Below are 12,273 nucleotides of genomic sequence, written 5' to 3'. Positions count from 1 at the left end.
TTTGAGCATTCCTTTTTAAATGTATGTTTAAAAGGAAAATCAAAACTAGTTCTTCCACAAAATATTTCTGGTTGATAGGATGCTGTCTAGATTGAGTGTGGCATTGATATATATTTAGTTGATGATTGACTCCAGAAAGAATTGGAGAAAGTAACAAAATGCAAAGACCTGTTTGTAGAAGTAGAATGACTGTGGCAACAGAAAACAAAGATAGTACCAATAATAATAGGCGCCTTGGGTGGAAATCCCAAAAACCTCTGGAGCACTATTTGAATACTTTCGTCATTGACAAAATCTCCATCAGTCAATTACAAAAGGTAGCTTTGCTAGGAACCGCTTACTCCTGAAACAATGCCTTTAACACTATCAAACAACGACATGTCTTGCCCAGGTACTTGGGAAGGACGATAGGTGGATAAATATGCCAAATAAAGTCCAAACATCTGGCTGATTGTGCAAACAACAATACTAGTAGTAATAGTAGGTAGTGTATGCAGGGCTCAACTTTTTACATTTCAACCTTCTGTAGCCCTGGCTACTACAATTTCAGAGAGGAGAGGGAGAGGGGTGGGGAGAGGAGAGGAGAGGAGAGGAAGATTTATTAACATTCTGAACCAGATATCAGAATTCTGTGATCTTTGGTGCTCTGAAACTCATTGGAATACGTGAGAATTATCTATCTATACCTGAGAGAATTTGGCCAGCATGTTTTCTCTTGGAACATGGACGTTCTTCAGGATGAGAAAGCCATTGTCAACATTTTCAAAGCCCATTTTGGGACCTATATCCCCTAAAGTTATTCCTGAGGAATAAAAAAAAAGCAATGAGTAACATGATTTCATAAAATGGAAATCTTCCATTGCACAACGAGGATACAAAACTAATCTGTTAAAAGAAATGCAAAAGGGGGGCAAGTATGGGAAGGCTTTGTGGGGAAGACCTTAAAACCACCACTGAAAAAGTTGAAGAGGTGGTTTGGAGAAAGAGAGAAAAAATGTTTCAAATAAGCTTCTTTCTCATTTTTCTTTAGGTGTGGAAAGAATCTATATGAGAAGAAGGAAAAGTGTGGGTAGTCCTTAATGTATGACCAGTTGCTTAGCAACCATTTGAAGTTAGACCCAAAAAAAGGGAACTAATGACCCAGATCCAAAGTTTTAACGGTTGCCCCTCCTCTAGTCACATGACCACACTGGGCGCTCAGCAACATGGCCACATTCATGGCTATTTGCAACATCCTGTAGTCGCATGGTCTCATTTTATGACAGTTTCGCCCAAAATGGGCACTTGTAGGTTTTAGCCAAATTATGTCATAGTGAACAATGGGTTCCCTTAATGACTGCTGCAATACAATTAGATTGGTCACATGACCAACTATGATTTACAATTGTAATGGGCAGGCTCCATAATAGTCATAACTCAAGGACGACCTGTTTAGGCATATAATCTTGAACAATAGAAATGGTGTCGGGAAAGCAAAAAGCTCAGAATGAGCTGAGGTTAGAAAAAGTTGCTTTGAAGAGCAAAAAGGGCTTTTTTAGATGCATTCAAAATAAGGGGAAACATCATCATCATCATCATCATCATCATCATCATCATCAGGCAGAGCTATTTAATTCTTACATTTGTTTAGTCTTTCTCAACTAAAGGCAACTAAACCAAAGAACCCCCCCCCCAAAAAAGCAGAGTGTTGAGGCAAGATCAAACCTTTGAAATTGCTAGAAACATGGTAGGATGTACCTCTTCATTTAAGTCTCCAAGGTGGGATGAATTACACTTTAGGGCAGTGAGGGTGAACCTTTTGTGGCTCCCGTGCCAAAAGTGGGGGGAGAGCAGGGGGGTCATGCGCAGGTGTGCTACACCCATAATGCTATGCGCACAGCCTCAGAGCGCATGCACGCACAACCAGCACTCCTCCCCATTTTGGTGTGCTTTTTTTCGCACATCAAAGGCTTCAGAGGCTTTATAGGAGCCTGAGGAACCTTTAAGTGACTTCCGGTTTGCTCATAGGGTTGTTTTTTGCCCTCTGGAGCCTCCATGGAAGCCTCCGGAAGGCCACGGAAGGCTCCGGAGGGCTAAAACTAGCCCTACGAGCAAACCGGAAGGGTCATTTTTTTGCCTTCTGGATCCTTCAGGGAAGCCTCCGGAGGGCTAAAACTGGCCCTAAGAGCAAACCGGAAGTACGTTGCCGAACTTCCTGTTTGCCCGTAGGGCCAGTTTTTCATGCTCTGGAGGTGTCAGGGAAGCTCCTGAAACCTCCAAAGTGTGAAAAATGGCCTCAAAACAAGGCTGAAGTCAGCTGGCTAGCGTGTGCATGCACGCTGGCCAGCTAACACAGCAACGCCTCATGTGCGCAGAAAAATGGCTCTAAATGCCACCTGTGGCATGCGTGCCATAGGTTCAACATCACAGCTTTAGGGTAATGAAGGAATTAATCAATGGTTTGGCTGAACCTATGAATAATCCAGGAGAAATGGTGAAGTGCAAGATGTCTGAAGGAGAGCCCATCTTGACTCTGTCTTCAGAAAAGGGAAAAACAAAGATCTAGGAAATTACAAACTAGTAATTGGTATCTAGAAGATTCTCCAGAGATCAAAAAGAGAATATGGCATTCTTTGGTTAAGGGTGGCTTCTTCTTCTTCCTCCAGTGCCTGGCAGAATAGAAAGACTAGCTTACTCTTCTCAAGAGCTTCATAAAAACCTCACCTTGAAGTGGAGAATGGTCCCTGAGACTGCGGATTTGTACGATGAATGGATGCATGCCATAACAACGTCCTTTCAGATAAAGTTGAGCAAAAACAACAGCGTGACTTGCAGTCCGGCCCACTGCAAGAAGATGAGAAGAAAAGAAATTATCATTTGGTTAAAAATAATGGTCCAGAATATCCGTATCTTACTATATCATCTGGCTAACTGTTCAATTTAATTGTTAAAGTCGTCATAAGGAAGACAAGACCCAAACACTTGAAACTGACTTGAAAAGCTCACTGCTTGGTCCTGACTGATTTTGGAATGTGTTCAATGAACAATGATTCTACCAAGAAAGTTCTAACTTTCACATTAAAAAAAGGCTGGAGGGAAAAGAAAGAAGAAATGAATCTAGCCGTTCATTCCATTTAATTCCAATTCATCAGCATGCTTGGTACTTACGGTCTCCTGGCCACCATTTCATGGCAGAGAAGGTTGGTGTGTTTAGGATAAACTCCTGAGTAGCCACGTCAAATGTGGCCGTGGTCTCCAAGCCTTGAAGATTAGATCCTTTGCAACAAAAAGATAAAAGAGACCATTTTATGCATACCCGACAACTAGCAGCAGATTGAATATTTACTAACTATTCCCAAAAGTGCATTTTCAAAGTCCAGTTGCCTTTTGAAAAAGCACTTTTGGGACAACCATGACCTGGATGACTGAGAATCTCCATAGATGTTTGCTAGCAAGATTTAGCAATCCTAGCTGGTCTTTCCTCAAGAATGAAATTTGCGCAAAGTTTCTCTTGTCGTGAGCAAACTCCAACTTTGTAAAGATTTCAGTTAAAAGTAAGGTTGTAATATTTTAGACATATTTAATATTTCCTAACATGATTTTGGGAGTAGAGCTGACTTCGGTATAAGAACTCATTGAATGATCATCTCATTTTGTCTGGACTTCTAGGTTCAACTCTTAAAACACATGCACACATACACCAATAAATATGAGGTTTCTAAAACATCTATACAAAATCATAAAACCACTGTGGTTGGATTTGTCTAACAGCTTACTATGACTAATTTTTTCATTCCATCCTTCAGAGATCACAGCTTTGACCTAAAGATCGGCTTCAACCTTTGTGACAAAATTAGAATCATTCTGCACCTACTCAGGGGTGTCAAACTCAGGGCCTGGGGGCCGGATTCGTCCCATGGGATGTTTAGATCTGGCCTACAAGCCTGCCCTGGAAATAGCAAAGGATCGGCCTGCAGTGCCTCTGTCAGTGAAAATGGAGCTCGGGAAAGCCACACGCGGTGCTCCTAGCTCCATTTTCACTGGCAGAGGGTTGCAGGAGGCTGTCGCAGCCGAAAACGGAGCTTGGGAGCCTGTTTTTGGTGGTAGAGCGCTCGGGCCACCCCAGGCGACCCTCATACAAGTGACATTGAATTGGCCACACCTACCCTGGCCATGTCCCCCTGACTCCTCCCCCGAGGACAAACACAACCCTGATGCGGCCCTCAATGAAATCAAGGTTGACACCCCTGCTCTAGTTATAGGCTGGAAGGCTGGGTGCCTATCCAGGTGGACTTATAATGTAAGTCCCCAAATCACTTAGGGACCAGACAAAATAGATAACTGGAGAAAAGATTCTGCTTTCATTTTTGTTGACAGACACTGCCTCATACTACTCAGTGACTGTGAAGGACAACTGAACTGAAGGACTTTGTACTAAAAGTTAACTATGCAAAAGATCTTCTCTGGCAGTATCCAGAATGTAGAACTACTTTATATATACACTAGACTTGTATTGGTTTGGTTTGGTCAATTGCTAGGCTGCTTTACCTAAGCATTAGGTTATTCTCAAGCGCTTATGGCCAACTGGCTGGAAGATATGGAGGTATGAGTATTTCTTTCTTGAGTATTGGGTTATTCTCAAGTGCTTACGGCCAACGGGGTGGAAGAATGGAGGTTATGAATATTTCTTTCTTTAGGGTTAGGGTTACATTCTATTTGTATAACTATTTTTCAGTACAAAATTTGCATTGCAGTTGATTGTGAAGAATGATGATGATGATGATGATGATAATGGGATACTATTTGGCAATGGAAGTGGCCCTACAACAATGGAGAAAATCATAAATGAAAACCAATGAAAAATGTTCATGTTGATTCTGCAAATCAAAAATATAACCACTAACAATAACCAACTAAAAATAGTCATATTCACAAGAGCTTCAATTAAAAGAAGCCCACATATCTTAAACCCAAAGTTGCTTTTTTGGGAGGCAACTGGACTTTCTTGTTTTTTCTTTCGAAGACATTTCGCTTCTCACCCAAGAAGCTTCTTCAGCTCTGACAGGATAGTGGAGAATGGAAGGATTTATATTCCTTACAGACAGCTGGTAATTTGCATCCTTTTAGAGGGACATTGAAGTACTTGGAGGTTTATCTGTATCTCCAGGGTCACCTGAGCAGTGCTCCTGATTCCTGTAGTCTGCAATTTTTTCTCTGTAAATCCATTCCTACTCCCTCACCATTCCAAGGGTATTCATCCCAAATTGTAAACCTCTGTAAAGATTCTCTGTGATCCTGGTCATGGTTGACCCAAAGATAGAGAATCTCTAAAATTTTCACATATCTTAAAGTTGCCACCATTGAGCAAACCTGATAAAATCATTTTTTGGCTGCTGCTCTCCTACTTTCCATTACAGAATCACTAATCATTATGCTTACAGCCTCCTCCATAAAATTTCAGTAAACAACTTAGATATTAGCGCACTTGATTTGCATTTAGGTCAGCCTCTTAATCCAACCTTATTGGGTATGTGAAAACAAGAGAAAGCACTCAGATGACGATGCCACAAAATGGAGCAATTTCTCCTCCCTCTTGCTGTTCAGTAAGACCCAATAAAAGTCCTACTGGAAAAAAAAATCTAGCTTCTTTCAGCCTTCCTGGGTGTTGGGTGAAGAGTGTGTGTGTGTGTGTGTGTGTGTGTGTGTTGCAATTAGTTCATATCAAGTAATGGTACTTTATGACTCTTTGGCTTAGAGTTTATGAAATCAGAAATCTGGATCACGATGCCAGCCAAAGATACTCACCATGTCCCAATTCAGTCTGGGCGTAAGTCCCTATGATGAAATTCTTTTTTGCTAAAGGAACCCATTTGTCAATCTGTTCATCCGTGCCTAAAGCCAAAATGCTCTTCATAAAGATTATGTTTATGTTAAATGCCAAATCGTCACTAAGAAACCTGCAAAAACACAGATGCCATTATATCCCCTAACAATGACTCACAAATGTGTATTCAATATACTGGTATTTGATTATTAATGTAATAACTGCAGCTAGAATTGTATTTGCACAAAATTGAAAGATGGAAAAAATCCCTCCGGAGGGAGAGGTAATTAAGAAAATATTAGGGTGTGCAGAAATGAATAGATTAACATTGGCAATTAAGGGGAAGGAAGAATCAGAGTATTATAATATTTGGAGGAGTTTTTATCACTGAATAGAAAACAAATATAGACAAAAAGAGATATAAAATTAAACTGGGAAGGGAAGAAGATTTATAGGGGAGAAGCTAAATTGAAATGTAAATGAAATGTAAAGGTAAGCAGAGAGATAAAATTATATTAAAAATGATAGTAAATGTTAAATACATTGACACAAAACTGTACTCAGATGACTCACTGTTTGATTAATGATGTATGATTTGTTTAAATAAAAAATGTTTTTTAAAATGTGTATTTAATATACAATTCATTAGTAGACAGTGAGAGGGCTAGATGTTTAAAATTTCAGTGGATCAACCTTGTTTAGCCTCCATAAGTGAGATCTATTTCTAGATGTTGTTTTCTCCTTTCTGAAAATCATAACCCAAGCCACTTGATAAATCTTGCTAACCTTTTTCGAAAGCCGCATCTGCCTCTTTCATTATCTCTGCACACAGCCTCCAAGAAAATACTCAGAGCAGAAAGCAAAATTAATTCCTAATTGCTTCCAGTAAATCAATTAGTTTTACATTTCCACCCTAGGCATGCAAGCTCTACTGCTTCCTATAGGTCTCGTGGCTTGTAACATGGGGTTACAATTGCACTTCTCCAATTCTGTTAAGGAATACAATGTGTTTCTGAACCCGCTGGTTTAGAAAAAAATATACTACCGAATTAAAATTACTTAAAGCAGTAGCTCTGTTCTGGGCTATCTTCAATCCATCCCATTTTAGCCATCTTTTGTGAGAGGTAAACAGATTTTCGGACTGCACTTTCATATCTTTCATTCTGGCTCTGGAAATACCGGTTTTCTTGGCTAAACTCTGGATCAGCCTCGAGCACAGCCTCTGTTGAATATATAAGCATTCTTTTAACACATGATGACATGGGAAGAGCATTACAACATCTTCAATTATCTCCTCAGATTTTGCCCTAAAGAATTCCCAGGAGCATTGCAAATGACTGTAGGAATTTCAGGTTGTTTCTGCTTAGATGTTACTTCCAAAACAGATGCCTCTAATAGATAATGTTTTTATGTTGACCAGTAAGTACTTTTGAATAGAAAAAAGAAGTCCAATATAATGGCAAAGAAGTCACAAAATGATGTAACATACAATTTGTCAGTTTTATTTATAATGCACCACTTAATACCAAGAGTAAGCAGTGAAGAAGACATAAGCTACAACTAAAAATTATAGTATCTTTGACTTTAATGAGATCCTGTTGGTGTAATGGTTGAGGCATTAAGGCTAGAAAGTTGGAGATTCTGAGTTCTAGTCCTGCCTGAGGCTGAAGTTACCTTGGGCCAGCCATTCTCTTTCAGCCCTAGTAAGAAGGTAAGGGCAAACTATTCCCAAAAATCTTGCCATGTAAACTGCAGGGACTTGCCAGTTCCTGTTTCCAGGAGTCAAAACTGACTCAGAGTTAAACAGAGAGAGTCAACTACTGTATTACAAAAGATTACACTCAGAGTTAAAGAGAGATGAATTTGAGTCATGTGCCAAAAATATTGACTTAATTTATTTTTAAAATAATAGTTACAGTGACTTACTAAAGAATAAATTAAAAGTTATTACAATAACTGGCTCACTAAAGAATAAATTACCAGTTTCACAATGATATATGAGAGTCAAGCCAACTACTGTATTATAATGCACCACTTAATACCAAGAGTAAGCAGTGAAGAAGACATAAGCTACAACTAAAAATTATAGTATCTTTGACTTTAATGAGATCCTGTTGGTGTAATGGTTGAGGCATTAAGGCTAGAAAGTTGGAGATTCTGAGTTCTAGTCCTGCCTGAGGCTGAAGTTACCTTGGGCCAGCCATTCTCTTTCAGCCCTAGTAAGAAGGTAAGGGCAAACTATTCCCAAAAATCTTGCCATGTAAACTGCAGGGACTTGCCAGTTCCTGTTTCCAGGAGTCAAAACTGACTCAGAGTTAAACAGAGAGAGTCAACTACTGTATTACAAAAGATTACACTCAGAGTTAAAGAGAGATGAATTTGAGTCATGTGCCAAAAATATTGACTTAATTTATTTTTAAAATAATAGTTACAGTGACTTACTAAAGAATAAATTAAAAGTTATTACAATAACTGGCTCACTAAAGAATAAATTACCAGTTTCACAATGATATATGAGAGTCAAGCCAACTACTGTATTACAAAAGATTACACAAGTTTTCAGGACTTTTCACCAGGTGACAACATAAATAAAAAGGCCCTAAATTAATTTAGATGTGACAATTAGGTATCACATGAGCTATTCTTCAACCTTGGTCTAAGAAGGACAAATAGCAGACTGAAGGAATTTGTTACTATTAGATTTCAGATTCTATTTTATATCATAGGGCAAAGAAATAACTATTACCACTAAGAATTCCGTGATATTACATATCTCCCTCTTGAAAATATGAAGATAATATGTGTAATGATAATTTGTTGCAAAGCTCATAGGTTTAGTAAGGAATACTGAATCAGAAGATTGACGTAACTAATTTAGGTCCGATTATTGTGTATCCTCAGAATTTCAGAACAAGGTCTTTCTGGCTTAGACTGAACTTGGAATCTTCTGAATGTAAAATACATTTTCTAATGTGGAACCATGTTTTTATTTTTAGCAAGAGAAACTTTTCAGAACATAAAAATTCTTCCCTCAACTCTCAACCAAGTTACGGTTTCTTTCTGAATTCTAGATGCATGCTTTTTTGTGTGTGTTTTTCTCCTTAATCAAGGGACATATTTTTTTTCCTATTTTAAAACTGATAATTTCATGAACCAAGTTCCAAAGACTACACAGAATGTAGTTGGCCTGATTTTAATGTTTGCTGCTTCTTTTGGCTTCTGTAGCTTAAAATCAAAGAGATGATTCCAGTCTTAAAACAAACAAAAAAACATAAGCAATATTGCAATGGTGGAAGATGCCCACAGGATAGAGAAAAAGAAAGACATTGCATACAAAGAGACACAGAGGTATAGGAGTCAAATAAAAATAAATAAATAAATAAAAATTTAATTTGTCACGAGTTCTTTTATCTACTAACCAACTTCCCTCCGGAGCTTGGTATTGTTTGCTCCGCTGTCCAGTATATTAGTAAGATGCTCAATGGGGAAAGAGATATTTTTCCGTTCAATGTCGAGATCAGGGTTCACATTTTGTCCCAGAGGATTTGGAGAAAATATATTTGCCTTCTTTGCTTCCATTTTGAATACTTTAGAACCTGCGAAAAGCATCCAAAATTAGTTATCTTAGATTCTGAGATCTCATAAAAATATGTAACTAAGCAACGATTTGACTATAGAAAGGAGGCTTTCTTAGAAATGGGTCTAGGAGAGTGTCAAAACAATTTTATCTCTACTTTCCTGCTGGGTATAACCAATTTCAAACACAGTGGGATTTATTCTGAACAATTATTCTCAAGATTGTGCTATCAGTGCAAGAGTCTATTTGACTTGATATATTCTACTTAACTCCCGGGAATGAGCTTGTTCATTGTGATTACCAATAGCATTGTTATGTTCTGTTGGCAATGTGGAGCCACAGTTGCTAAATTTTTATATGCTGTAAATAAATAATTTTTAAATGGTCAAGATTTCAGTGATCTCACCCCTTAGAATTGCTTTCTAACCTTGCAGAAAACTTCAGACAGCTCAAGGATGCAATAACTTGCCACCAAGTTTATACTTTGCAGATATGAAGGTGTTAAAAGATGTGATAATTTTTCTGCAACAGATCGATACACTTTTGTAGCTCCACCTGTACAAAGCCTTTGGTGAGAAGCTTGTGAAGCAATTGAATCATTTCTCCAAATCTACTACCTGAAGATTTCACAAGCCACAACTCTTGAAGGGTTGGAGCCACCATTTTAGGGCTGTCTCCATGACTTCTGAGAAAACCTCTGAAAGCACGGAAGGCAGTTCCACTCAGATAAAGCTGTTGAAGAAATTCTTCGTATGCTTTAGATGATGTGGTGAGAACCCGAAATGACTCTCAGTATGCTGTGTTTTTCATCATATAATTCAGTACACAATGTCCTCAATTGTCCTTGGTTAACAGTGACAGTTGACTAAGTCAATTAGTTGTAAAGCATGTAAAGCATGAAGTCATTGATTATGCCAATTTATGGCAAATGTTTTGGCACTTTTGATTGTTAAGTATGACATCACATGGTTGCCATTTGCAACCTCCTGCTGGCTTCCCCATTGATCATTTATGACCTCCAGCCGGCTTCCTTGGCAGAGAAGGTTGCCAATGTTGATCACATGATGACAGGGACCTGTCAATGGCCACAACTTCCAGGACTGGTCATAGATGTTCACTGCCATCATAAATTCAAACAGTCACTGAATGAATAGTCATTAACCAAGGACTACCTTTACTGCATAAGGTCCTGAGTTCCTGTATCTCCTTTGAAAGTGTGTGTAAGTGGATTTATTACTGTAATAAATTCCACCATTACCTCTTCATGCTGGTCCAGAGTATTCACTACTAAGTCCCTAGACAGGACAAACAGGTTTCAAGGTAAGAGACCTTCACATGTGTTTCAGACCTTCATGTGTTTCGTAATCTGTAGACCAGTTCAAATGTGTTTTTGGCTTCTATGTATGTCCAGCTATAAAAATGTTCTATTTGGCTTGGCACTCTATGTGGATTTGTTTAATTGTGGATTATTTAATAAATGATTATTATTAATGAAATTCCAGCTTATTCTTTACCTTTAGGAATCTTTATATAATTACATACTGGTATTTCTTTTAGGAAGTTTCCTAAAATACATATTCACATCCCACAATGCTATCTGATAACCTATATAATTTTAGAAAAACATTTCAGTTCATGCTTTCTGTGACATCCGAGTAGAAAATATTATTTCCTATAAAAGCATATTAGAAAGACAGTATTATGAAGGATAGCCACTGAGAAATCTGTCATTTTTAAGTGGTTGTTTTTTTCCATCAGCCATCTCTTTCCACTTGACAACTAACAAGTATTGCACTGCACAAATTAACCTTTGCACTGTGCTATGCGTGACACATTAACAGAGCACTAAAAGAAAGACAAATGTTCACGGTAAAAGAAGAAAAATAAAGCCTTTTGTATATCACCTTCTGCTCTAACATATGTCAGTGAAACATGGACGCAAACATCAAAATCTATACAAAAGCTACATATGGTGCAAAGAATCATGGAAAGATAAATGTTCGGCATCACAAGACAAGACAAAAAGACCTAGATTAGAGAAGAAACAAAAATATATGATGTTATCAAGTGAGTAAAAGAACTGAAAGGGAAATGGGTTGGTCACATGGCAAGAAGAACTGATGGCAGGTGGACCAAGGCAGGCATAGAATGGATCCCACTTGACAAAAATCATCCACAAAAGAGACATAAAACAAGATGGATTGACGACATCAGCAAATATTGTGGGCCCAATTGGCAAAAGAAAGCTCAGGACTATATAAATTGGAAACATGTGGAAGAGGCCTTCATCCAGCAGTGGATAGACGATGGCTAAAATGATATCACCTACTTTACATTCCAAGACATACTTTATTTTTATTTTCATCATTACATGACTTCAGCAACAAGATCTCAACTAAAGCTATTTTTTTAAAATTGCAAAGTCTCTATTAAGAAGGTAATTAATCTAACTACAACTGATAATTTAATTGTGTATCATTTATCCAATCTATCCTTCACAGGAACCTTGGAATCCTTCCTTCTAACAGCCTTCTTGTAAAATTGCAAATTAGGAAAAATGGAAGGAACTAATGAATGGAGATGTTAACTTAGATGGTTCAATTTCTAGCCTAAGGCTAGTACCCTGACAGTACCCTGACAATATGATCAAAGCTCTACCAATGTTTAATGCAGAGGTCTCCAAACTTGGCAACTTTAATATACGTGGACTTCAACTCCCAAAATTCCCCAGCAGGACATGGCTGGCTGAGGAATTCTGGGATTTGAAGTCCACAAATCAAGACAACCTCAAAAGAGAGGAACACGTAGGTCAAGGAGTGTGAAACTTATCTCAAACACCTTAGATGACACAGAATTGAATGAGGCTTACTTACAGGAATGAAGCTTAAGCCCA

At 38.2% G+C, this 12,273-nt stretch overlaps 1 protein-coding gene across 3 annotated transcripts in view; it reads right to left on the bottom strand.

Moving 5' to 3' along the window:
• Positions 1 to 12,273, bottom strand: part of ACOX2 (acyl-CoA oxidase 2) — a 29,901-nt gene that overhangs the window by 16,670 nt on the left and 958 nt on the right. For all 3 annotated transcript variants that reach the window (XM_081956475.1, XM_081956474.1, XM_081956473.1), the window contains exons 2-7: positions 9,223 to 9,399; positions 6,863 to 7,025; positions 5,785 to 5,936; positions 3,148 to 3,255; positions 2,704 to 2,823; positions 687 to 802 (exon numbers count right to left, since the gene is read on the bottom strand). In XM_081956475.1, the coding sequence (XP_081812601.1) occupies positions 687 to 802; positions 2,704 to 2,823; positions 3,148 to 3,255; positions 5,785 to 5,936; positions 6,863 to 7,025; positions 9,223 to 9,382 (819 nt within the window). In that variant the 5' untranslated portion in view covers positions 9,383 to 9,399. The remainder of the gene's footprint in view (positions 1 to 686; positions 803 to 2,703; positions 2,824 to 3,147; positions 3,256 to 5,784; positions 5,937 to 6,862; positions 7,026 to 9,222; positions 9,400 to 12,273) is intronic.

Source organism: Natrix helvetica, assembly GCF_964273705.1.
Source record: "Natrix helvetica genome assembly, chromosome: 1".
Lineage (NCBI taxonomy): Eukaryota > Metazoa > Chordata > Lepidosauria > Squamata > Natricidae > Natrix > Natrix helvetica.
The sequence above is the reverse complement of the archived record's forward strand: the minus strand, read 5'-3'. Positions and strand labels throughout refer to the sequence as shown.